Source organism: Simochromis diagramma, unplaced genomic scaffold, assembly GCF_900408965.1.
Source record: "Simochromis diagramma unplaced genomic scaffold, fSimDia1.1 OVJJ01000302.1, whole genome shotgun sequence".
Lineage (NCBI taxonomy): Eukaryota > Metazoa > Chordata > Actinopteri > Cichliformes > Cichlidae > Simochromis > Simochromis diagramma.
Window position 1 is genome coordinate 5,830,756 of NW_024386792.1, and position 27,207 is coordinate 5,857,962.

At 39.6% G+C, this 27,207-nt stretch overlaps 1 protein-coding gene across 3 annotated transcripts; it reads left to right on the forward strand.

Moving 5' to 3' along the window:
• Positions 1-115: 115 nt before the first annotated feature.
• papss1 (3'-phosphoadenosine 5'-phosphosulfate synthase 1) lies at positions 116-20,839 on the forward strand. 3 transcript variants are annotated; one of them, XM_040024026.1, is made up of 13 exons: positions 116-382; positions 2,827-2,941; positions 3,040-3,275; positions 3,476-3,614; positions 5,030-5,148; positions 5,461-5,574; positions 5,697-5,808; positions 7,809-8,014; positions 11,815-11,950; positions 12,362-12,630; positions 15,522-15,751; positions 18,428-18,429; positions 19,820-20,839. In XM_040024026.1, exons 1-13 carry the CDS (start codon positions 323-325, stop codon positions 19,924-19,926), a joined length of 1,845 nt encoding a protein of 614 aa, XP_039879960.1. In that variant the 5' UTR covers positions 116-322; the 3' UTR covers positions 19,927-20,839. The 3 variants fall into 3 exon arrangements, with proteins under 3 accessions (XP_039879960.1, XP_039879958.1, XP_039879961.1); XM_040024024.1 differs by lacking the exon at positions 18,428-18,429; XM_040024027.1 differs by lacking the exon at positions 18,428-18,429 and having other exon boundaries at positions 117-382; positions 15,522-15,755; positions 19,820-19,917.
• The last annotated feature ends 6,368 nt before the right edge of the window (positions 20,840-27,207 follow it).

The window sequence follows — 27,207 nt, forward strand, 5'->3', positions numbered from 1 at the left end:
ACGTCTCCGAGTCAGCTATTGCACGAGAGGAGACGATGACGAAGCAGAACTGACACCAGGTCAGTTTTTCTGGAACCAACCAATAACGGAGGAAACGCGTCACTTCTTCGATGGTGACGTGGCAGCTTGGAAAAATACCTCTTCCCGGTTGTTGTGCTAGATAGGCTGCTCAGCTCCGGTCTCCTCCATCCGCTAGACGCACCTGACCCACGAACAGATACCTCTACAAGTAAATAAACCGGGTTAGGTGTTGTATTTGCTTTTTTTTTGGTTGTTTTTCTAAAGAGGTACCGTTTGAATTAGCTGCTGACTGCTGCCAGGCATGGAGACTCTCGGCAACTCGAACAAGAAACAGAAGCTAACCAACACTGCTGAAAGCTGGGTGAGTTTTTTTCTCTCTCCCAAGATGTGTTAATTCAACGCACCGTTTCATTATATCCGTCCACATCCACAAACAAGTTGCTTCTTCTGAGCTAACTGCCTAACCAGGCTCAGTAAGCTAGTTAGCGACACTTTTGTTACACGTTAGTTGCAAGCTAAAGCTAGTCTTACGGGTAAAGCTTTGGGTAATAAAAGTAATCACGAATCAGCTGCTACCACCCCCGGTAATGAATGCAGGGGCTTTGACTGATTTGAGTTACAGCATTTCCAGGTGTGATAACATTACCTTGGTGGTACAGGCAGACTGTGCTGTGCTTCTTTGTGTAATTTCTCTGCTACATAACGCTGCAGCACAGTATTGTCATTCATCACAGTCTTCCACATTTGAACACACAATGTAATTTCAGAAAAACACAACAACCCGAAATTTTCTATTAAAGCTTCTGAATTGTTAAATAATTGCCTAAATAATCTGTCATCTGTAATCTGCAAATAATTTATAATCTGTCAAACATGTCTCAAACATGAATGCTATAAAGTTATTTTGAGCCAGAAAGAACAATCTTAACACCTTTCTTTCTAGCCAAAAGGGCAGCAGAAATTGCAACAAGTATAAAATGTCACAGTCGTGTAGAGATATTTGAAGTGGCTGAAAAGGACTGGATTGATTGACAACCTGGGAAATGAATTGCAGCATGAATATTTCATCTTTAAAAATGTCTGATGTATTGAAGATGAAATAAGAAGTTTTGAGAGGAAATGTGGACAAAATGAAGCGAGGTGGAGGTGTGTCGCAGGTTTATCTGGTTTGAATGTCACACACTGTTGCAGCTCTGTCACAGCATGGTACTAGCAGTGTGTATCCTGTAGCTGCAGCTTAACATGTGGCAACAATAATAATGGATAAACAAGAACAGTCACCCGATGAAGCCAACAGAACCACATCATCCATGAAAAGCAGAGATGAGATTCTGAGACCACACCGTTTTTAGTAAATTAGGAAAGTTTTTGCATTGATTAATAATGTAAATCATCCTTACCTCCTGCTCTGCAGACAATTCAATTCAGTTCAATTAAATTTTATTTATATAGCGCCAAATCACAACAAAAGTCGCCTCAAGGCGCTTCATAGATACAGAGAAAAACCCAACAATCATATGAGCCCCTATGAGCAAGCACTTTGGCGACAGTGGGAAGGAAAAACTCCCCTTTTAACAGGAAGAAACCTCCGGCAGAACCAGGCTCAGGGAGGGGCGGGGCCATCTGCTGCGACCGGTTGGGGTGAGAGAAGGAAGACAGGATAAAGACATGCTGTGGAAGAGAGACAGAGGTTAATAACACATATGATTCAATGCAGAGAGGTCTATTAACACATAGTGAGTGAGAAAGGTGACTGGAAAGGAAAAACTCAATGCATCATGGGAATCCCCAGCAGCCTACATCTATTGCAGCATAACTAAGCCCTAACTATATGCTTTAGCAAAAAGGAAAGTTTTAAGCCTAATCTTAAAAGCAGAGATAGTGTCTGTCTCCCGAATCCAAACTGGAAGCTGGTTCCACAGAAGAGGGGCCTGAAAACTGAAGGCTCTCCCTCCCATTCTACTTTTAAATACTCTAGGAACAACAAGTAGGCCTGCAGTGCGAGAGCGAAGTGCTCTAATAGGGTGATATGGTAATACAAGGTCATTAAGATAAGATGGGGCCTGATTATTTAAGACCTTGTATGTGAGGAGCAGGATTTTGAATTCAATTCTGGATTTAACAGGAAGCCAATGAAGGGAAGCCAAAACAGGAGAAATCTGCTCTCTCTTTCTAGTCCCTGTCAGGACTCTTGCTGCAGCATTTTGGATTAGCTGAAGGCTTTTCAGCGAGTTTTTTGGACATCCTAATAATAATGAATTGCAGTAGTCCAGCCTGGAAGTAATAGATGCATGAACTAGTTTTTCTGCGTCACTCTGAGACAGGATATTTCTACCTTTAGAGATGTTGCACAAATGGAAGAAAGCAGTCTTACATATTTGTTTAATATGTGCATTGAAGGACATGTCCTGGTCAAAAATGACTCCAAGGTTCCCCACAGTGTTACTGGAGGCCAAGGTAATGCCATCCAGAATAAGAATCTGGTTAGACACCATATTTTTAAGATTTTCAGGGCCGAGTACAATAACCTCAGTTTTGTCTGAATTAAGAAGCAGAAAGTTAGCGGACATCCAGGTCTTTATGTCTTTAAGACATTCCTGCAGTTTAACTAATTGGTGTGTGTTATCTGGCTTCATGGACAGATCGAGCTGGGTGTCATCTGCATAGCAGTGAAAATTTATGATATGTTTTCTAATGATGCTGCCTAAGACATAATCTAAGGTGTTGAAAATTATTCAAATAATAGTTTTTCTTTAAAATTTGTATTCACTCCACTGACTTTACATTAAATCTGTATTATTTCAGGGAATGCAACGGGCAACTAATGTCACTTATCAAGCTCATCATGTAAGCCGAAACAAGCGTGGGCAGGTTGTGGGCACAAGAGGAGGCTTTAGAGGATGCACTGTTTGGCTGACTGGTAGGCTGAAAGATGTTATTTGTAGAGATTTTAAGTTGGACTTAATGAAGATGTCATTGTTTTCTTAGTTTAACCCTTTGTTTTTCTTCTGTGTAAAGGTTTGTCTGGTGCAGGGAAGACCACAGTGAGTATGGCTCTGGAGGAGTACCTTGTGTGTCATGGTATCCCTTGCTACACACTTGATGGGGACAACATCCGTCAGGGGCTTAACAAAAACCTGGGGTTCAGCCCAGAGGACCGTGAAGAGAACATTAGACGTATTGCTGAAGTGGCCCGGCTTTTTGCTGATGCAGGGCTCGTCTGCATCGCCAGTTTCATCTCTCCCTACAGCAGGGTGAGTAGCTCCTCAAAGAAGGCATTAGCTGAATGAGACAAAGAGATGATGACAATGAGAAGCGTGCCTAGATCTCAGTGGTATTTCAGTAAATTAGGCTCTTAATTTGTCACCATCATCAATACACCAAGCTAAGTTTTGCTCTCACTTTTTGTCTTTCCTATTTATACATAGTTTTGTATGTTATTATCATCCATCAGGATCGCCTCAATGCCAGAAAGATCCATGAGGCTGCTGGGCTACCTTTCTTTGAGGTGTTTGTGGATGCCCCACTGGACGTATGTGAGCAGAGGGATGTGAAGGGGCTTTACAAGAGAGCAAGAGCAGGGGAGATAACAGGTACAGTATGATTACTTCCAAGGAAGTTTTTTTTTTTTTTTTTTGGTTGCGTTTGCATACGTGTATTTCTGTCTGTAAACATGGGCACTGAAATATTTTGGATGAATTCAGAAAAAACTTTGTACAGATGTAGAGCTGCGTCATGTCAAGAGTCCAATAAATTTTGGTCAATTAAATTCAAATTAATTCAAGTTAAGGTCCACTTAATGATTAATTGGTAGAAAACTTTTTAAAAAGACTTATAACTTAGAAACTGTGTGACTTACAAGTGTGGCTGGTACAGAAAGTACCATATAAAGATTTAAATAATCACGTCACATTTGACCTCTGACCTCTCCTTCAAGGTCAAAATGATAATAGTATAAAGAGCTATTTATGAAACCTATGTTTCTTACTCCCATTGTTTGTATTGACAACAGACCGGCATATAGGGAATGATATATGGGAATTGTAATTATAACATTATAATTTGCACCCAAATATCATGTCACATTTGGCCTCTGGTCTCACTTTTACATTTTACACCAGGCTTTCTTTCAAGTTGACCTCCAAAATGTATAAAATATAAAATATCATAATGTAGTATAACATCTTATTATAAGCTCAACTTATTAATGTCCAGTTATTTACAAATCATTACCTATTATCTATGATCTACACTTACATGTTTATACAGTAAACATCTAGCATGCTACTCTTTACAGAGTTTTACTGCGCTACAAAATTCTTAAAGTATATTTAAAATGAACAAAGAATACATGTTTAGAAAATACAATACTGTTCCTTTAAAAGTAAGTTCTGCACCAAGCGTGAGCTTTGCGCTCTTGGAGAACATCTCGTTTATCTTGTTTTTGTAGCTCACGAGGTTTATGTTAACTGAGTGATATAAATTTTTGAATTTATATATTACATTTATGTATTTTTTACCTGTCTGTATGATTGTATGTTATGTGTATGGTTGGTGTGAAACACTTCATGCATTTACCTTTTTAGAGCTAAAATGTTGGGTCAAAATGTGCTCTCAACTATTCTTTAGCTCAGGAGGCAAGCAAGCATGCAACATATTTCAACAGTCTGACTACTGCTTGTGAAATATGTTCAATCTACTTCATTTCCTTGCTTTTGCATTTTGTTTGTACTGAGGCTTATCACTTCTGATTACACCGAAATAAGAAACGATCTGATTCAGCTTATCAGGTTAATCGATCTGTTTGACAGCTAAACTATCACACAGATGTGTTTAATAGTATGAATTTTAAATTGGAGCTCTGTATTTCATATTGTGTTCATCTCAAACATATAAAAATACAAAAATAGGAAAAAATAACCTGTTGCTTAGGTGTAAATATATTTTATTTAAAAACAAAACAGAGCTCAGACTGTGCTTTTTTTTCTTTTTTCTTTTTGGTAATCAGGTTTTACTGGCATTGACTCGGAGTATGAGAAGCCAGAGGCACCAGAGCTGGTGCTGAAGACCGACTCCTGCAACGTGAACGAGTGCATACAGCAGCTTGTTGACCTTCTTCAGGAGAGGGTGAGGAGAGGAAATATCTGGTGCTGATGCTATTTTTCTTCTACCAATTAGCTCCCTCATCTTTTACACCACCATCACAGGTTAAGCTGGAGCCTATAAATTCAGACTTAATGCATTACAGTGCTGTTGTTTTTCTGTGAGCCACTAGATGGCAGGAAAGTATCACATTTGTATGGATGTTGATGCTAATGCATCTCCCCTTTGTTATATATACATATACAAATTCCTTTACCAGCATCTTCATTATGTGTGATGTTTTGGAATAATTTCTTTATACCTATTAATTTGACATCCTGATTTTAAACTTTGCAGGATATAGTTCCTGTCGATGCTTCGTATGAAGTGAAAGAGCTGTACGTTCAAGAGAACAAACTGGATCTGGCCAAAGCTGATGCAGAGACACTTCCTGCTGTACAGATTGGGAAGGTGAATATCTCAATATCACAAAGCATTTTAACAAGTAAAGCTAAATGATAATCGTTTTGTTATCCGAGTATCCTCTGATAGATTTACCTTTTCTCTGCTCTATGTGACTGTTTAATCCTCAGGTGGACATGCAGTGGGTACAGGTGCTGGCTGAAGGCTGGGCCACTCCTCTCAATGGTTTCATGAGAGAGAGAGAGTTTTTGCAATGTCTTCATTTTGACTGCCTGTTGGATGGTAAGATTATTATATATTCACAGGAAACTCATTAAACATGTGGCTGGGCATTAGGTGGAGTTTAATGCTGACACAATAATTACCCAAAACAGAAAAGGGCTTTCTGTTTGAACTGAAATAGAGAAAATATCCAGTGAGTGGCAGTTCTCTGGATCAGAAGCTGATAGGAGGGAACCAGTAATTTAAATAATTACTCATTACAACCAAAGTGTGCAGAAGAGCATCTCTGAATGCACAACATGTGGAAACCTGAAGCAGATGTGCTCAGAATTTTGTATAAACAACATGAAAGTGTCTACTCATCAGTTCATAGGGGTGGTGGTGTTGTAATGGTCTGAGGGATGTTTTCTTGGCACACTTTAGGTCCCTTTGTAACAACTGAGCATCATTCAAACACCATCATTTAAACACCACAGCCTGAATGTTGTTGCTGACCATCCTGTTATGACCAGTCAAACTGGTTTCTTGAACATGGCAGTGAGATCACTACTCAAATGTCCTCTGCAGTCACCAGATCTCAATCCAAATCTTTGGGATGAGGTGGAACAGGAAGTTTGCATCATGGATGTGCAGTCGACAAATCTGCAGCAACGGCGTGATGTTATCATGTCAACAAAATCTTTGAGGAATGTTTCCAGCACCTTGTTAAATCTGTGCCACGAAGAATTAGGGCAGTTCTGAAGGCAAAATAATAATAATAATAATGGATTGGATTTATATAGCGCTTTTCAAGGCACCCAAAGCGCTTTACAATGCCACTATTCATTCACTCTCACATTCACACACTGGTGGAGGCAGTGTGTGAATGTGGAAAGGGGATCCAAACAGTACTAGCAAGGCGTATGTAATGAAGTGGGTAGTAAATGTATTTATGCATGCTCACAATATTCATATTTTACACATATTTTAAGCATGCTGTATACGTTTGTGTATAGATTAGAAGTTATGAGTCACTTTGCTGTTAGTCCTGAGGACTGGAATGTGGAGGACAAAGCTTGTGCATTGATCAACACTACACACAGCCATTTCCCATTGTCACCATGTTCCAGAGGTCTGACAGTTGGAGGATTGATTACACACAATTTATGCTACAACTGGTCAAGAAGCATAGAACTGCAAGTTCTGCTAATCAAGTAGTTGACAAAACAGAAACCCCAATATATTCATTTTGTGTCTCCCTCGTTTGGACATTTGGCAGGCTTGTGTGTGCATTTTATTGGAACCATCTGTAAGCTCTACTTTGTGACAGAGGGGACCAAAGGCGGGTCCAGGGAGAGTTGGGGCTAGCAGCAGTCGCAGTTCCACATTTTTTTTTTTTTTTAATTTTTTTAATTTATATTTTTATTTTATTTTATATTTTTTAGCTGATCTGTGAAAAACGTGCTGTCTCAATATTTTCATCAATGTGCATGGTGAAATAAATGCCGCAAAAGACTGCTGTGACTAACCATATTAACTCGTGAGTGAGAGGGGGTCTGGCTCCAGTGTAGAGTAAGGATATTTATTCTCCAGCTTCTTAAATTGCAGCCTTGAAGACTCACTGTATTCAGTGGTTGAAACATATATTCCACATTTAGCCTGAAGCCGTACAACGTTATACTTTACAAGAATGGTCGGGATATTTTGTTGCACATTCCCAGTCTCTGGGCATTTTAACCTGCCTTTTGTGTGTTGCCTAATCTTAGTGTCTTTGGACTTTTCAAAAAAATTTAAAGCAGATACGATTTACATTTCTGGCAATTTAAAAATAGTTTTAGAATTTGTGTTCCAAATTTATCAAAAACCCAAAGTAAAATCAGTCATTTACAAGGTTTCTACAACACCTGTAATTACTGAAAAACTCCCTCGGGAAACTATTAACACTGATAATTTCATCAACAATTCAGTTGACCAGGACACACTTGAACTCCTTGACGAGAAAAATGATCTGAAATGTTTTCAGGCTATTTCAGATTCTGGATTCTTTCTTTTTCCATGAATCAGCATTTTTCACCCCATAGGTGGCGTGATCAACCTCTCTGTGCCTATCGTGCTGCCAGTGTCAACTTCAGATAAAGAGCGTTTGGATGGCGCGACAGCTATGGCCCTGGTCTACGAGGGTAGGCGAGTGGCCATCCTTCGTAATCCCGAGTTTTACGAACATCGAAAAGAAGAGCGCTGTGCTCGGCAGTGGGGAACCACCTGCAAGGACCACCCTTACATCAAGGTCAGTGCCTGTGAGGAGTGGTGCATTCAACCTTCCAGTTTTTGCTCAGTGAAGAAGGGCGGGATATCTCCTGTCTAGAATTCATTTGAATTGTGGTGTTGTAGTGGCTGTTTATTTGGCTAACTCTGTGTTCACATGTGAAATTATGGGGCAGTTAAGAGGGTTAAACAGAGTGGATACGTATGTATATGTTGGCCCCCTCCTTTGATTTATCCACATTGACATCATGTTTTCCATTCACTTTTGTTAGGAAAATCAATACGGACATTCCTATGCTGTTGATCTCTCCAGAGAATAAGGCTGTTAAGCATCATTCGTGACTCTTATCGGGTCAGCAGTGGACAGGTTGGAGTAATTAGAGTGTGGAAAACAAATCACAACATGATCCTGAAAACGTCTTATAACAGAGCCAAGTGGTTATTGATCGCCTCACGTAGACACCCGTGCTGCTGACAACATTCAGATTTGTATGTATGGTTTGCCAGACCAAATTGAAATCAGGGTGTTTGCAAAGTATGGATATCAAAGCATATTCACATGATAAATTACATATCAACAAAATAAGCAACATGGTTTTCTCTTTGTCATCTTCAGCTTTTCATTTGTGGCCTTTCTGTTTTGGTTCTTTCTGTCTCGGCATGGGAGCTTTGCTGTGTTTGCTGCTTAGTCTGTAGAAAATTGTCTCTTTGTATCACATCAGCATTGCACAGCCCAGTCAGTAAGTCCAGGGGCTGTCTCATAAATGCCAGTGGAGACAGGTGAAACGCACCTCCAATAGCAGCCAGGATTAATTCGATTTACTTCTTGATGTTTATAGCAGTTCTCAAAATTTATTGTGGAACTTCAGTTTCTTCCATCGTCAGGCACTCAACACTGTTTCCTTGGAAGTGAAATAGTGTAATATACACACGGTAAATGCATTCACTATTTGTAAAACTGTTGATATTTTCCAGGGCCTGTGCCAATAGACTGCACCTGTACTATTCGTGCAGGTATCCTCATATTGCACACAGTCAAAAGAAAAAAGGCTACCCCATGAAGCTTGGGTTGTCACTACCAGGTGCTTTAGCTAAGGGATGGCATCACTTTCAAGGAAAAGCAAGGGTGACCTCGGTTTGTTTTAAGAAGACATAAGCCAAATATCCATAGACAGCTAGCACTTGCTCTCCAGCAGGGGTAGCCTGAACAATGTGGGATACACACCCTGTTCACTTGACTTCCACAGTTTCTTATCTCACAGCCAAAAGTAATATCCCATCAACAAACAAAAACAGAGCTCAGATTAGCGTGCAGTCTTTTTTTAGCCTGTCCGTCTGGATTGAATGATAGGCTGCAAAATCTAGGCATTCTGACTGAGAGCTCTATAGTAGGCTAACCATCCTGTAAGCTTTAGTGTGTAACTATTCATATTAGAGATGAAGAGACTTTCATAATTCAATCCAGAACTATTTCACACCCCATGAACCACTCAACTATTAAATGCATACACGTAACATTTAGTACATGTTTTATGAAAAAAAAAGGCACAAATGCAAAGATCATTCCTTGGCTGTTCAGGCTTTTTAAACATTTTTTTTAAATGAATTCTCTCCTGCTGGGAAGATTGAATTTACAATATGGGCTAGTATGTTAGAAATGGTATAGAAGCTGAGCCTTGGCGAAACTACTGAAGACCATCTGCAGAGCTCCAGACTGTCTGTCTCAGAGTACTGTGTGATAAACATGCTGCATGTGAAAGCAAACTGCCTCCCTGGATTCGGCACTGATAGAACACAGATCCCAGCTGGCCTTTGCGCATTGCTTATGGAAAGACTGAATAGGCGGAGGAGTGGAGTTTTTCTCAGTCTGTCAGGACGCCCAGTGTAATCACTTGATCTTTTTGGTACACCCTCATATTGCAGGTGTTATAGTTGGATCCAGAGTCTCTTGCTCAGCCTCCAACTAAATGTGTTTGAGATTGTACTGCTCATTTGCCAGCTTCCACCTTTTTGCTCACCCAGCCCATCTCCAAGTAGATCGAGGAATTGTTTCCATGTGTCTCTTATCAAGCACTGTGGGGCTCAGGTAGACGCTCTGGTGTGCTAATGTCCTGAGATGATCTGGCTTAAAGTGTCAATGGGTTGATGGAAAGCAGCAGAACTTTTTGGTGTTGGTGACACAGTTTGTTTTTAATTTCACCTTAGTAAACTTTTAAAAGTGGCTGTTTTGTGGATTAGTGCAGTCTGCTTATTGGCAAAGGTTTAAGTCAAAATTAATAGTCTTTGTGGTATCTAGTGATTTTGCTCTCTTGGGTCAGACTTACTTTTAACCTCTGGCTTAACATCTCTCTTAATATCGCACCACTATTGGCAGTTTTTTTTTTTTTTAATTTTCAAAGATTTCCTTCTTTCACTTTATTCATAATGGAGTCTGGCATGGTAATGTGTTTTGAGATGTATTAGAAGCTGCAGGCTTCATGAATTGATACTGTGACTCCTTAGTGTCAACACCTGATGTCTCATTTCTGGATTTAGGCACATGCCACATGCTCTGTGTTTCCCGAACCGTCGTTCTTTATCCACTTTAACTTATCATGTGTTCAGCCTGCTCTAATTAAGCTCTCACTCATTAGAATGTATGTATGTATACACGAGTGAATGTTTAACTCCCAACACCAGAACCAATCTGTCAGCACACCCCTTCATTCATGACTACGACGTTCTGATCCAGGCTCTTTTCTGCTCCACGGAACATGTTGTTAATCCACACGCTTCCTGTTTGCCTGTCTGTCACTCAGACATGAAATCCACGGCACTGGAAGCTATGGTGTGGTTTATTTGGCTAGGGCCCCCTTTTACAAGTGAAGTCATAGAGAAATTATAATGAGTAAACATCGCGGATTTAGACCTCCTGCTTTCATACAGCCGTGTAGACGTTTTGTTTTCTGTTGACTTATGTTGGCAAAATCGGTGGTGATTTGCCTATCCTATTGTTCAGCGCTATCAGTGCTGTAAAGCGTATGTCGTGACTTTTATCGGGTGAGCAGCAGACAAGCTGGAGCACTTGAGGGCAGGTGGTTATTGATCGCATCACGTAGACACTCCTCTGCTGACAAGATTCAGATTTCTATATATAGCTTGCCAGCTCAAACTGGAATCAGTGTGTTTGTAAAGTATGGATATCAAAGCGTATTCAGATGATAAATTACATGTCAACAAAATAATGACAGACAGTTTTTTTTTGTCCACTTATTGTTTTCATTTTTATTTTTGGTCTTATTTGAGTTCACAGTCTAAATGCTGGAGCTGTGATGCGTTTGCTGCTTGGTCTGAAATTTGTCACTTTGTATCACATTAACAATGTGCAGGCCAGTGCTTTCAGTAACTCTAGCTACAGTCTCAAAAGTGCCACAGGAAGCAGGCGGAAGATATTGCCTGAAACAATAGCAGCCTTTGCCTGGATCCTTCCTGAGCACTTTGGTGACATTGTTGGATGAATCTCACGAGGGGAAAATTTCTCTGCGCTGTGGTCATGAGCTCATCCCCAGGTTTCGTTGTGGAATGCAATCTGTTTTTGTCTGTTATTGAAATTAACAAATGCTTAGGGGAAAGCACAGCAGAGTTTTGTTGGTTGTTTAACAACTCACCAAGACTTTGATTTATTTCATTTTGTCCTTTTGCAACTGGGTAATAACTCAGGGGTTTATTTGAATTCACCCTGGAGTGGTTCCAACAGAGTGAGACTTTTAAAGAGCGGTGTCTTAAATCTGGTTTATGTTTGTGTTGCGTTCACCGTCACGATCACTGTGGCTCCTATTTCAGATGGTGATGGAAAGCGGGGACTGGCTGGTCGGTGGTGACCTGCAGGTTCTGGACAAGATCTGTTGGAATGACGGTCTCGACCAATACAGACTGACACCCACTGAGCTCAAACAGAAGTTCAAAGAAATGAATGCAGGTATTGGAACAATATCTGTTTGTTTATTTTCTGTCAGAGCTAAATTAACCCAGTGATGACATTCTGAACCAGGGAGAGTGATGGTAATGCCCCAGTATTTATAAACAGCTACCTTCCTTCTCTTTTAAAAGGAGAGGAAAACTTTAAGCAGTCTGGTGCCTTCAGTCCACTCACTTGTTTGTTTATTTGGTAAATAAATAAGAGCATCACAGTAGGAAGGTCCCAAGAGAAAAGACTACAGTGTTATTCAACACTTCATCAATAATACACAGACTGTATGTGGTTCATGTGCATGAAGCAGCTAGATGATTTCTGTGTGTCAATGATTTTCTTTTGTTTGCTTTGCTTTTGCTTTGCAGATGTGTTTGGTTGTCGTTTAACAAACTTGTTTCCTCCTTTTTCTCTGTCTAGATGCTGTATTTGCCTTTCAGCTGCGTAACCCTGTCCACAACGGGCATGCTCTCCTGATGCAGGACACCCACAAGCGTCTGATCGAGCGAGGCTACCGTCGGCCTGTTCTGCTGCTCCACCCACTAGGAGGTTGGACCAAAGATGATGACGTGCCACTGCCTTGGAGAATGAAGCAGCATGCTGCTGTGCTGGAGGAGGGCGTTCTGAATCCAGAATCTACCATTGTTGCCATTTTTCCCTCACCCATGATGTATGCAGGGCCAACTGAGGTAATGATTATCAAGAATGTTTGAGGTTTCTTCAAACAAGGCATCAGGTTCGCTTCAAAAGTGATAGAGAACAAAAGCGTGGCTGCAGCTCTGAATAATAACAACAGGCAGAAAAGGAAGTGGGCTGTCGCATGATTTCTTTGCAAATTTCTGAGAGTGAAAAATGGCAGGAAAGGAAATTTACAGTTGTCTTGAGGCGCTCTGTTTAACGTTTTCATGCCATACACAAACCTCTGTGTGTGACTGATCGTAGCTGAGAATCTTTTAATCACTCATTTATGATAATCAGAAAGATATGTTACAAATTATTGAGAGCAGATTGCAGGATGGTGGATCTCAGCCTGCGAATTTAATCAGTTTCTAATTCTGAAAGAGAGATTTTTGAAAACTATGCACGGTTGCAACCTGAGTATAGTTTTTCTGACTTGGTTTTCCACAGAGATGTAGAACCTCCTCTTCATTATTACAATTTTCAAAGTATTCTTTAGCCCATTAAAGGCTTGCTGTTACCTCAGTCTTATCTAAAAATCATGTAGAACATGTAGAAACCTAATGGCAGTAGTAATAGTAATTTTCAAGGCAAAAAGTCCAGTTTCTGATGTTATTGATAATGGAAAAACAGCAACAGCGTAGGAGAAAAGCAAGTCCTAAGGGGAGCAATTATTGCAGGCTGGCTGAACTTGTGTGGAGTTGATGTCTGCCTAAAGGTGAAAATGGTAAAAGTAGCTTTTTTTTTTTTTTTTAAATAATTTTTTTTTTAAACTTTCCCAGATATATCTGACATATTTGGTAAAGTAATTATTGCTAATTGGTAGACACTGAAGATGTGCACATTATATCCTGTTATGCTACAGTCACACTCTAGGAAAAAACAATGGAACAACCAAAGTTAATGTGACCGTGTGCAATAAACGTGCAGTTCCATCACCTTTGAAATGGTTGCTTTGAAGACAAGGACCAGGTTTGTGATCACTTGCAGTCAGTTGCCACCTTCAAAGTAACTGTGGTGCATCAAGGCAGCAATAAAATGTGTTGCACTCAGTCTGCTTTCAGTGCAGTGAGTTAGGGAATGGGGTCAAGTTGGCAATTACATGCAATCTGTTTGTGATGATAATATACCAATTAAGCATGATAAATCAGTGAAAACAACCAATTGTTGCTGTCTACATACACAGACATTTGATACGTTCAGAGTCAATCCAGAACCTCACAGTTCTGAAATGATAATTTAGAAATTCCTCCAAATGGTGCTCTGCAGCATTGCTTTTGTATGAGAATATAACCAAAATCTGCAGCTAGTTGAGTTGAGCACCCGAAAGCAAAGAGAGTCGAGTTGTGCCTATTGGTGTAAACCAGGGGTCGGCAACCTTTAGTCCTTAGTGCGGCTCCGCGTGGTTTGGGAAAATAAATTAGAAGTATTTAGCTGAAGTGTATTGTATTTTATTTTATTTATGTTAGTTCTTTTTTAACTTATAGTTCTAAATTGGAAGATTATTGTGATATTGAAATATAAAATTATATTCTATTATTTTTTTCATTGCTTGAAATAAGCGTCACACTCGCGGAAGCCGGTGTACCCGCCGAAACACCGTGCATTTATTGAGACTTTCAACCCCAGGTAGGCCAATTATGGATCTTCGGATCTATATTATGTCAGCAGCTCTTCTCCACCGTGAACTATGTTAAAGACAAACACCGCTCACGCCTCACAGATGACAGCTTACAGTCCTGCGTAAAGATGAAAGTCACTTCGTACAGCCCCGATTTGCAGACGCTGTGCGCAGAGGTGCAGGACCAGAAGTCCCATTGTAAACATATCACGGCAGACTCGACGATGTTTGCATGAACACGCTTTTCAGCATCTCTTTATTGACCACTTTTCACACATGGTTGCTGTACGCATACAGCCGACACATACCAACACAACAGCATAGAGAGCACAGACATTAAGGCGGCAAGGTGTGATTGCGGGTGCCGCTCAGGTGCGTCGCCTCCCCTGCAGCGGCGCTGCAGACCACGCCCCGCCACACACATTAACCAAGTAAAATACATATTTAGGCAGAATTTTGCAAATATCTATTTTTCTTTTTTTTAGCAGCATAGTGCTTTTTTCCAATTATTTTTTTTAAAAGTCAGGTCAAGGCTCCAAAAGCCCAAAGGCGATATAACAGTTTTTGTTTGCTACATGGATCATTTTAGCTCAGCTGGGTGTCTTTCCTTTTGCTATATTTCATTAAGAGTTCAAAATGTATTAATTACATAGATAAAATGTAACTTTCTCTGTAGCACTTCATGGATTTCATAAGCAACACACCTTAGTTGTTCACACAAAGCATAAAAGTAAAAAACAGTATATACAGTGTTACTTTCTGACATCTAAAATGAAGATATTTGCGGCTCCCATTGTTTTCTTTTGCGTGGAAACTGGGTCTTGGGGTGTTAAAGGTTGCTGACCCCTGGTGTAGACTGACTCGGATTGAAATGTGTTGGCAGTCTGTCTGCATTTATAAATGCAGATATTTGCAAACCTTCATCAGCCTGCATGAGAGTGAATGCAGTCAGTCTCTGTCAGATTGAGACCATTTGGAGACATGTTGCAGTCCTCCAACCAGTCGTCCCGCACCTTGCTATGGAGGATTGTGGTTGCCAGAATCACCTGGCAACCAACAGTTTTTCCTAGTTGCAGAAAGGTTGCCGTGCTATTTTGACTCTAGTGTGATTGAGCTATTAACAGTGTCATTGTTGCTGCTTTCATTACCCAGATTGCTGTGTTTTAGTACAGTCTTGCACACTTGTCATAAAGACATATTGTGTGTCTTTATAAATCCCACACAAGTGGAGCAGTGTTAGTTTCACAGCTATAGCATTTTCTTTGTTCTCTCTGTCCACAGGTTCAGTGGCATTGCAGAGCACGAATGGTGGCCGGGGCCAATTTCTACATTGTTGGTCGTGACCCTGCAGGCATGCCTCACCCTGCCACAGGAAAGGACCTGTACGAGCCCACTCACGGAGCCAAGGTGCTCACCATGGCTCCGGGCCTCATCACCCTCGAAATTGTTCCATTTAAGGTTGCTGCTTACAACAAGGTCAAAAGGGCAATGGATTTTTATGATCCAAAAAAGTGAGTACTTTTGTTGAAGGTTTTTCATTTAAGAAAAAACTTTTCCATTTTGTTTCCTTTGTTTTAAATCAATTTATTACAGAGATGGTTCACAGGCAGAGCTCACTCACATTAAATTACATTTGTAGATTTTGTCTAGAGTAATACTTCACATTTAGGCCAATTAGAGTGAGCAGCCTAAACAGAAATTATATTCCTTAAATTAATTACTCATTAGGCCTGTCTTGTATGCAAAAAAAAAATCCTCATTTTTCTTTCTTGCTTTCTTCTTCTCTCTGTGCCCTAAAAAGCTGAGCCAAGAATAACAGCAATTGTTTTTCATTCGTATACAGTTAAAAGCTTTTGTGCAACACTACGGGCTTTGATGTTGCTCAAAATTACAGAGACCTGCCATTAATTACAGTCTGTATATGGACACTGCACGTTGTGACTAACAACAATCATGCAATTTATTTGGCTTTCCTGCAGTCTGATGCAGCCTGTTCCATCAGGTTGTGCAACTTGGGTTGTGTTCAGCCAGCAGCGTTAAAACTAAATATTGCAGCACTAATCAAAAGATTGCCTTTGTTTTCCATGATGCATGTTTATGATGTAAAGTCCAAAGTGAAGTGCCGATCAGGCACATCTAGTTCTTCTGTGAATCGAAGTACGCTGCCTCCTTGAAATAGTTTGTTTTAAAATGTTATCAGCAGATTTCGTTAAGCAATCGTTGGCTTTGAAGTGACACCACTGGCTTGGTGCTCTGCATGTGAAACATTTACTTGACAGAAAATTTCTGTTGTCTGATTATATAAATAGGATGTGAGGTTTTGTGTTAAAATGGAATGTGTGCTTGAATTATTTTAAGCATCTGACAGTTTAGATTATAACCTAAACAGAAAAAAACCAAAGGGAAAAAAATAACTTGCCACATATTGTTAAATGAACATGTATGGAAACAATTCCGTACGCATCATAGCGTGTCAAAGTTTGCTGCAGACTTTGACGCTGTCTGCAGAAAAATTGCACTTTCTGCTCAGTGAGTAGCTGGCGGGTGTTTGCAGAAACGTGTGCATCTTCCATGCAAACTATGTGGGACTGCAGCAAACTGTTAGCGAGCAGTGCAAGGACAAGGAGGTTTTTGGAGTAGCACTGTGTATTTGTTTACACAGTGCATTTTTACCTGATGACTGTCAGGAACCTCCAGCAACCATACTGCTGACTGTTCTCTGAAGCCTCGAGCAAACGGGCTTTATTTTATTTATTTATTTTCAAAATATTACCTCATATTTTATATTTTGTCCATTTTTATATTAATGCTAATGCCAGACATTCAACACAACTCAGCTTCTAAAATCTGCAGTCGTCACTCAGTTAGATTTATGATCTTCTACTCTTTCAAGCACGGTGCCCTTGCCACATTTTAGGTTTAATATGGGCGCTCATTTTAATCACAACACCCCTCAGTCTTTCTCTGAAGCATAATGGCTCAGACCACAGAAGGCTGTTTCTAATTTGACACTGTATAACTTGTTCTCTGAAGAATTTGCCTGGAGCTCCTTTACCTTACTTTCACTGTTTCTTAATGTTTCAGAGCCTCAAGATGTGCGCTTTCGTGTGATAACAATTTAGCGTTTTAAATAGCACAACTTTGACCCTCTCTGAATGTGAGCCCACTTCAGATAAGTGTGAATGTCTGCTAACAAGATGTTTAAAGTCTTGATTATCCCTCAGAGTAATTTATAAATGAGGATAGCCTGGGCTACACTTGGCACTGGTCTAAGATGAAGACTGTCCTTGGCTGACTGCTTCACACAACGCTGTTCAGAACTTTTCATGTGACCTCAAATGTGCAGCGAGAAACCATCAATCATAAAAATATAAAGGAGAGGATCTCAGAACGTGTGAAAGATACTTAAAAAAACGTTTGGAGAGGAGAATTCAGTCTCAATATTAGAAAACATTTCTGTTGTGCAGACAGTGAGTCTGACAGTTTGATTGTATTGTGTGTTACCCAAAAGTGGTGATGCTTATTTTATATTATCCATCCATTTTCTTAACCTCTTGTCCAGGGTCCTGAGGGGACTCGAGCTTATCCCAACTGTGATCGGGCAAAAGAAGGACTACACCCTGGACTGGCTGTCAGTCTGTCAAGTGTTCATACCTACAGCCAATTTAGAGTCACCCTAACATGCATAACAGTCTTTGGACTGAAATACGGGAATGCTTAAGCAGGCTCTGGATTCCAGGACCAAAGACTATTTTTCTTTAATTGTAATAATTTAAATCTGTATTAGAATCAGTCAAGGTTGCATTAAACTGCAAACCGTAAAAGTTTAATAACTGTCATTTTAAGATGCCACAAATCGTGATTATTGTAGTTAACTGAAACTAAAACTAGGAGAGAAAAAAATCATTTTAGCTAACTAAAATAAAAATAAAAACTTGACTACTGAAAAAGATTAAAAATGATTTGTGAACTTGGAAGACTCCAATAAAATTATTGAGGTAAAACGGTTAGTTTTTATGTACATCTTGCCTCTGACATATAACCTGCAACAATAATAATTAAAAAAAACTAAAACTAGTGCTGAAACTAATAAAAACAACACTAAAACCAAACTTTTTCTAAACAATAAAAACTGAACTGCAACAGGAAAATGCACTCTGGAAACTTGACTGAATTAAAAAAGATAGAAGTCAAAACGAAATGAAAAAAAAAGTTTAAACTAATAACAAAATCATAATATAAACCATAAAACGTTTTATTGACAGTGTTGTTTTAAAAAAACTAAACCTTTTGCTCTTGAATGGGAAGAACAAACCAACAAAAGGGTTTCTGAATTAAGTCCACCAGCCGACTGGGATCTTTCTGTGTGGGTTCTCTCAGGATACTCCATTTTCCTCTAAAAGTCCAAAACATGCAAGTTAGGTTAACACCCAGAGTTCCTTATATATCCAGCTTACTGACATACCTGTTTATTTAGGCTTTTTGCAGGTTTTATGCAGTGCTTCCCTTCAAAGCGGTCTCAGGGGAAACACTGTTAATACTGTTCATGTAGCATCTAGCTCTAGAACCTCAGTAAGCACAGTTTGCCCTGCAACAGTGGGAAATGCATTTGAGGTCTGTGAGTTCACTCAGAAGATGCTTCAATTAAAATCAAATCACTGAAGAATGTTGCATGATCACAAATACAGGGTCTATCAAATCTGATTATAAAATACAAAATGTTTCCCCCGCTGGACGCACGGCGTTTGTCCATACACTAGTCAAGAGAGTTCCCACCAGCTCCTCCTGGTTTCAGCTGTTTTTATTCATTCTCTCTGCTCTCATATGGAGCTTTTTCACTGTAGAAAACCACTGTTTTCACTGTAACTGGCTTAACTGCAAATATCAGATCGTCTAGCCGATGAACACAATGGGCCAGGCGGACACAAATATGACTCCAAATAAAAGCCAGCGTTTCTCAGTTACTGCTGTTATCAAGCAGCTGCGATTATATGTTGGTATTTTCTGCAAAGCTTCCCCAGCATAGCTGCCTTTTTGCAGTTTAAACCCAGGATTAAAGAAATGCAGATTCTCTCACTTCGTCATGGTTTGCAGCAACAGCTATCGTGAGGCAGATAGCAGCACAACACAGGCGCATAAATCACAGCGCAACATGTTGACAGTCAGCTGCATTGGCCTCCTTTTCCAGCCACCACTGCTATGGCATGCTGGTGCTTGCCGGATCGTGTGACATTATCTCTCCTGCCACAGAGTGATTTTGCAGGAATGTCATGCTGTGAGAAATGGTCAGCATATGAAATGTCATTCATAAATATATTCTCATATGCAAACAATCATCATGTCAAATTTCACAGGGTGGGATGTGTCACAAGAGAGTGTCATAAAAGCTTCATTTTTGGTTTGCAGAAATGTTAACTGGCCTGCTCCTTGATCCAACTGATTGTAAAAGAGCAGCTGGCTCTGTTGGGCGTGCCGTTGATCGGCATCTTTTCACTGATTGAAGTAGATCTGTTATTCAAAGCTCCCCTGCTTTTTGTGTGTGACTCTCACACTCTCTGTCTTTTTGTTTTTAATTACAGCCATCAAGATTACGATTTCATCTCAGGCACACGCATGCGTAAAATGGCTCGCGAGGGAGAGAACCCTCCCGACGGCTTCATGGCGCCCAAAGCCTGGGCCGTGTTGAAAGAGTACTACAAGTCACTGGAGAAGGCCTAAAGGTCAGGTCTCAGCTGGGGGGAGGAAAAACGTGACAAAAAACATGGGAACACAGTGGTGGTTTCTACTGAGGTTTGGGACCACTCACTCATTTCTATCACAAACTTCACTCACTCTGGCTTCTGTCATGGTTTTAGTCTTATCTGTGTTTTAGCTGTATGTGCTTTATTTAACTAAACCTCTCCTCTGACTATGAAATGTAGAAGCACAGGTCAGTATACTAAGAAGTTCAAGAGAACAAAGTAGATATTCTTTACTAACATGACAACTGTAAGTTCTGATCAGTGGTTAAAAGTGTTGTTTTTTAAACATCCAAATGATGATGATGAAGAGTCACTGTTGACCAGTACTCAAATATTCGGGAGAAGTTGTTACAATTTGTCCTAGTATTTAAAATGTTACTCAACTCACTAGAGTCGACTTAACGCTGTTCCTTCTTTACTGTATGCATACACGCAGGTGTGGTAGTGGCTCAAATGTTACTGTACACAAGTGTTTAAAGTAAAAATTGAGTGCCTTGGTCCTCAAAGTCAGTTCACATGTTCACATTGAAGTTGGACACCTGCCTCTTCTATCACTGGTTGTATTTTTACATTGAAATGGTCCAGTATGTCAAGAAAATTGTGAAAAACAGATCAGCAGTTATGTTTTTTTTGTTTGTTTTTTTTACCGTATAGTGCAGTTTTTCTTAAACTTGTAGAAAAACGTATCACTCCATTTTAATTTTGCTTTTTTGTGTGTTGTGTTTGTAGCTTTGCTGCTTTGAGATCTATTTACTTTTTTTCTCCCATGTCATGTATTGCTAATATTTTATTGTGCTTTACCATGGGATCAGATTTGTAATCTTTCCTTGTCCAATAAATCATTTTTAGCCAAAAGAACAATTTGTGTACCTTTTTCTTTCTCTAAACTTAAGTTGTTAGATACATTAAGGAACACGTCTTAAGGCACACCAAAGAGATTTATATACATAAAATATTCTCAAAGATTTCTTCTTCTTCTTTTTTTTTTTTTCTTTTTTTTTTTTTAATTGACAGCTAGGAATTTGGTTTATTCTAGAAATTAACTGTTATCTCACCGTGGCTGTTTATATTTTGGCAGCTAAATGCGTTCACTTTCAATCGACTCGGTCATCTGAATGAACAATGAACTCTGGAGATTTACATTTCTCCACCTTAGTGAGCATTGTCTGCTGGAACGTCAGTTCACCTCCCAGTTGGTCATTATGTATATTGAGCTGTATATTGAATAAGACAGACCTTCTAGTGACCCCAATCAAACTTAAACACACTTCCACGCTGTATACAATGATCTGCAGCTGGCTCCCAGATGCAGTGAAAGTGGAACCTGCAGGGTTAAGTCCAGACCCGGGAAGAGTAGATCTGTCAGAGAGACCCTGGATATTTCATCTAACCCAGCTCCAAGATGTAATGAAGAGACCTGTCAGCAGCAAATTTTTCCACCTTTCACCAGATCTTGTTTAATCTCAAATGGTAATCAAGCTGGGACTTTGGGGCAACTTCAAAAGCAGAGCTATTTTTTCACACAGAAAATGATCAAATGATTTTTTTTCCCCCTCTCTTAAGGAGATTGCCTTATGATTTCTGTTGTCCTTTTAACTGTCTGGAGAGGATCAGTGCTCTCTGGGTGATGCAGGTGTCTGTTACTGTGTGTATCTATAACCTCTTGATGTTATCTCAGTTGTAGGATGCTCAGTGTATTTTACTTCTGGGTCCATTTTCACCTTGCTTGCACCATAATCAGATCTTGCTTTGAAATTTTTCACCCTTTTGAAGGTGTGTTACTACATGGCAAACTGCCAGAGTGACTTGCTGTTCGTATGACTTGAAGGACTATTGTACAACTTTTTTTTTTAAACCACACATTTAGTGTCATCTTCAAAGGAGGTGTAGATTTTGCAATATGTACACTTATGTTTAATGTGCTAAAGCATACTTTAATATATTCTTTTGAACCGAGGTAAGCATTTTCACTGCTGTGTAAATATGAAATATGTTTGCAGTGTAGTGATCATGTATGGTTGTATCATTTCAGCAGTTTTTAATATGCCAAAACTATTTTACATGTATAAAAGTTCACAACACTAAATGTTCTTAAATTACTGCTGAAAAAACTCTGAGAACAACACATACAAAACATTAAAAACTCAAATGAGGAAGCACTATCAATGACCAAAAAGCACCAATGGAAAAATGTTAAACAAATACATGAAATATGGAAGCACAATGTATAAATTAAACATTGTTTAAAAAAAAAAAAAAAAAAAAAGCAGAATAAAGGATAAAAAAACAAACCAAGATAAAAAGTGTGAGCAGAAGTAAAAGGGGGAAATCATTTAAAATAAAAGCTGTTTCAAAGATGTGGGTCTTTGGTTTGGCTTTAGTCTGCTGTCCTTAGGTGCACAGACGTGGGCCATAATCATGGAAAGTTGTCTCACCGTAAGTTTTAGTTCTGACTTTTGGGACCTGGGGGTTCTAATAAGCTCATAATTAAAAAGCAGTTCTGATAAATAGTCAGGATTAAAACCATTAAGAGCCTTAAAAACCGGTATAAGAATCTTAAAATCTATTCCGACAGGAAACCAGTGCAGAGACTCTAAAGCTGGTATTACATGTGCTCTCTTTATGGCCTTGGTCAGAACCCATGCAGCTGACTACTGGGGTAGCTGGGGTCGAATCAATCCTAAGGAAATAAAAATGTGTAACAATGTCTCTGCATTGGCTCAAGAGAGAAACTGTTGTACTCTGGCAATATTCTCACAGTGATTAAAATTCAGACTTAGCTGCATGTTTGATGTATTGCTTAGAACTAAGATCTGGGACAAAGATGACAACTGAATTGTTTGTACTGTTTTGGAGGGAATCAGTACGAGGAAGTGCAAATGTGCTGATAGTTTCTCTCATGATGTGAATCTCCAGTTTCACCACATCCCAAAGGTGCTCTGCTGCATTAAGATCTGGTGACTGTGGAGGCCATTAGAGTACAGTGAAGTCTTTATGATGTTCAAGAAAGCAGTTTGAGATGATTTGAGCTTTGTGACATGGTGTGTTATCCTGGTAGAAGCATCCATTAGAAGATGGGTTCATTGTAATGATGAAGGATTGGACACGCTCAGCAGTAACACTCAGATAGGCTATAGCGTTGATGCTCAATTGGTACTAGGGGGCCCAAAGTGTCCCAAGAAAATATCTCTTCAGACCAGTAAACATATTTCTATTGTCATCGTTTGGTTTGTGTGAATTGTAGCATCAGCTCCATGTTCCTGAGTGATACCTTGTGTGGTGTTCTGCTTCAAGGTCTGATGTGTAGTGCATTCAGAGATGCTCTTCTGCATACCTTGGATGCAACAGCTTGAAGCAGTCTGGGCATTCTCCTCTAACCTCTGGCAATAGCAAGGTATTGTCTCCCGGAGAACTGCCGCTCACTGGATGTTTTCTCTTTTTCAGTGTTTCTCTGGAAACACTCCACATGGTTACTGTGGGAAAATGGCAGTATAGATCAACAGGTTCTGAAATCCTCCGACCAGTCCATCTGGCACCAACAACCATACCACATTCAAAGTCACTTTCACCTTTTATCACCTTCTTCTGATTGAGCTTAACCAGTTCCTGCCACATGACTGGCTGGTGAGATATTTGCGTTAACAAGCAGCTGAACAAGTGTATCTAATAAAGTGAGTGTATTTCAGATGGAACTAATAAAAATGACTAAAGAAAACTGTAATTCATTCAGTTTATGTTAGTGTCAGCCTCCAAATCTCTTTTTCCTACACAGTTAAAACACAACAAACAAACTCTCATCACTTTTTGTGTCTTTAAGACTTTCGATATATGTCAACAACTGCCTAAAAACTGAACACTGACACCATATAAATTCCTGGTTCTGCCTTAAGAGACTGTACCAGTGTAGTCTTTCTCCTGTGCATACATACATGCAGTAATATCATCACCATGTCATCCTATACCACCAAAAGGTTCTGTTTTTTATATAGAATCAAGCTGCATTCATCTCCAGTTTACATCCATCTGGTTCGAGTTTCATTCAAAGGCAGCTTTGACAAAAACAAGCTTTACTTTGAAAAGTGTCACACAGCAATACAGCGCTATTAAAATTCAAGAAGAGTCGTGTTCCTTAGTGATGGCTCTGACTGTGTGCTGTCGGTCATCATCGGCAGAAATCACTTTTTTTTAATGACCATCTGGATGGTGATGATGACAGTGGAGTGAGCTCTCTCACATATTGTTTTACGAAGTGGGTTTTTAGGAAGTTCTCACATGTGGTTAGCATCCTGCATTGTTCTCGTATTTAGGAGCAATATGTTTCTGGACTATGATGCTCCTAGAAAGGTTTTGTTTATTAAATTAAGCCACTGTATGAATACGGTAGGGTAGATTAAAATTTGATCAATGAACAGGAACAGTAAAGCCACAGTTGATTGAGTCTAATCAGGAAAATCAAGGTAAAGATTCTTTAAATCATTGTTTATGTCCAGTTCACTTAGTCTTTTTATGCTATATGTGCAATAACGTAGGCTGCACGGCAGGTTATATAACTATTAATGGGGATTACTATAGTGGTGGTCTCCTTCCTCCTCCACTTGGGATTACTGACCTGTTTAATCTGTATGGTGGGAACGTACCATGGGCCCCACTGTTCAAGGATGCCATAATGAATACACAGTGTTTGGAAGGTTACTTTTAAAATGTATTCCACTACAGATTACAGAATGCATGCCCCAAAATTTATTTCGTAACATATTCCGTGACATTACTCAATGAGAGTAATGTAGTCTGAATACTTTGGATTGCTTAATATACTGTCATGCTTTTTACAACTACATGACTGTACTATTGCTGTGTGATTTATTACTATTACTGAAGGTTACTCGCCATACCAATACCAACTACATTTTTAAATCTTAATATAAAATGAGTAACAGTAGGGTGGACATTAGGTAAGGCTGCTTTGAGCAGCGATCTCGTATAGAAAACTGTTCCGCGTGTATATAAAGCAGGTCCGCGGCTCTGAACCGTAGTAAAGGGACCTCTGGCTAATACATCGGGTTCCGGTGTTGTGCCAAATTATGTGTCCCCCACAGAATTTGTTTCCCCTGCGTTGGGACCTTGGCACAACATCGGACGGGATTATTTAAATAAACCAATGACATTTTGATCATTATTTGTATCCTTCTGTAGCTGTACAGAACTGTACTGAGCTAAAACCTCCAAAATTTCAGGAGCAATAAGTCTTTGGACAGGGGGAACAAAGTGTGGCAGGATCAGCTTGATATTAATTGTATCCCACTGTAACTTTACTGTATGAAGAGCTAACATCTCCAAAATTTCTGGAGTAGTCAGTCATTATAAGAAATGTGTATGAACTAAAAATCACAAATGTGGGATACAGTTTGTCTATGATTTTGAAAGGCCAGTTCATGCTCCCGACACAGGGGAAACAAATTCTGTCGGGGATACCTGGTTTGGCACGACACCAGTACATGTATTCCATTTACTCCCCAACACTGTGAATGCACACAGTACACTCTATCATTTCTGAGGTATTAAATAAATAAAAGTCACCTGACGTTTAACAGCTTCTAAAGTAATTGAGATCTAACCAGGTGTAAAACAACACATAACAATTTTCACCATTTTATTATTTGTTTAACAAATAATGAAATGTGCTGTAAGAATTTATCAGTCTCTCACATGGTTGTCGAGGAATTTTGGCCCACTCTGTACTGCTTTTCTTCAGTTCATTGAGGTTTGTGGGTATTTGTTTATGCACATCTGACTTAATGTCACACCATTTCAGTCAGGTTGAGGTCTGGACTTTAACTGGGACATTTTAGCAGCTTGATTATTTTTCGTTTAGCTAGTTTATGTTAGATTAGCTCCTGTGCCTGGGGTCATTGTCCTGTTGCATGACCCAGTTTCAACCAAACTTTAGCTGTTGGACAGATGGCCTAACATTTTAGTCTAGAATAATTTATATACAGAGCTGTTTATTGGAGCTCAGTTACAAGTGGCTGCAAAACAGGCCCAGATTATCACCCCTCCACCACCGTGCTTGACAGCTGGCACGAGGCTGTTATGTGCTGATATGCTATGTTATGGTTTCACCAGAAACCAAAAATCTCCACTATGGTCTTGCCTGTGTAGTGTCTTGTTCAGATGCAGGTTTGCAAACTGTGCTGTCATGTTCTTTATAGAGGGAAGAACCCTTCCAAACAAGCCATACTTGCTCAGTCGTTTTGTCATTGATCTGTCACAAACTTTAACATTTAGCATGCAAACTGAAGCCTGTAGAGTCTGAGATGCAGCTCTTGGGTTTTTGCAGTTTCTCTGAGCATTGCACAGTCTGACCTTGGGGTGAATTTGCTGGGACGTTCACTCCTGGGAAGATTGGTTCTGAATTTTTTCCACATGGTGTGAATATTCTTTCTCACAGAGTGATGGACTTCGAATTTATTTGGAAATAGTCTTATAACACTTCCCAGATTGTTTCTCTAAGATCATCACTGATGTCTTTCCTCCTTTGCATCGAGCATACAGGCATCCCTGTATGCTCGAGACCAGCAAACTGCCAAAACCTCTGCTTTTTACAAGAGCTCACACTTGCTGATGACCAACTGACTGCATTTGATTATAGACTATGGAGGCAGTAAGAGTCTATTTAGTTTTTCACACACTTCTTCTGCATTTTTGCTCAGTTTCTGGTAAATAAATAACTACGTGCTGTAATATGTCATGTGTTGCTGTTGTACTTACCCAACTTTAAGATCTGGTAAGGACCAAAGTATTTTTATTATTGCAACATCTGAAACACATAAAAGTAGCCACAAATAATTCTATTCAACTAAATTAATTAAACCTTTTCTTGCAAAGCTGGATGGGACATGACTTGGTTCACATTAGAACACATGGTTATTCTGCTGTTTGGAAAACCAAACCACTTAACACTGAAGAATCCCATTTCTATATTTCTGTATCCAGATATTTCATTTTGTGGCCTGTGATGTAGTTCTAAGGTTTGTCTCTTGTCTGTGTCAGACTGTCACCTCAACTACTCTGGTTTCTGTCTTTCAGTGTTAAGTGTTTAAATTTTTAACAAACATTGGCTCAGACGTGATTGGAATCGGTAGTGGGAAACGCTCTGTTTTTAAGTTGTTTTTTGGATATGTTTTAAAATGACTAAACCTGTCACTTGCTTCAGCATGAGTCCGTTT

Coding starts and splice junctions, on each gene's coding strand:
- papss1 (XM_040024024.1), top strand. CDS start 323: ATGGAGACTCTCGGCAACTCGAACAAGAAACAGAAGCTAACCAACACT. Junction 383..2,826: donor CCAACACTGCTGAAAGCTGG/GTGAGTTTTTTT, acceptor GTATTATTTCAG/GGAATGCAACGGGCAACTAA. Junction 3,615..5,029: donor AAGAGCAGGGGAGATAACAG/GTACAGTATGAT, acceptor TTTGGTAATCAG/GTTTTACTGGCATTGACTCG.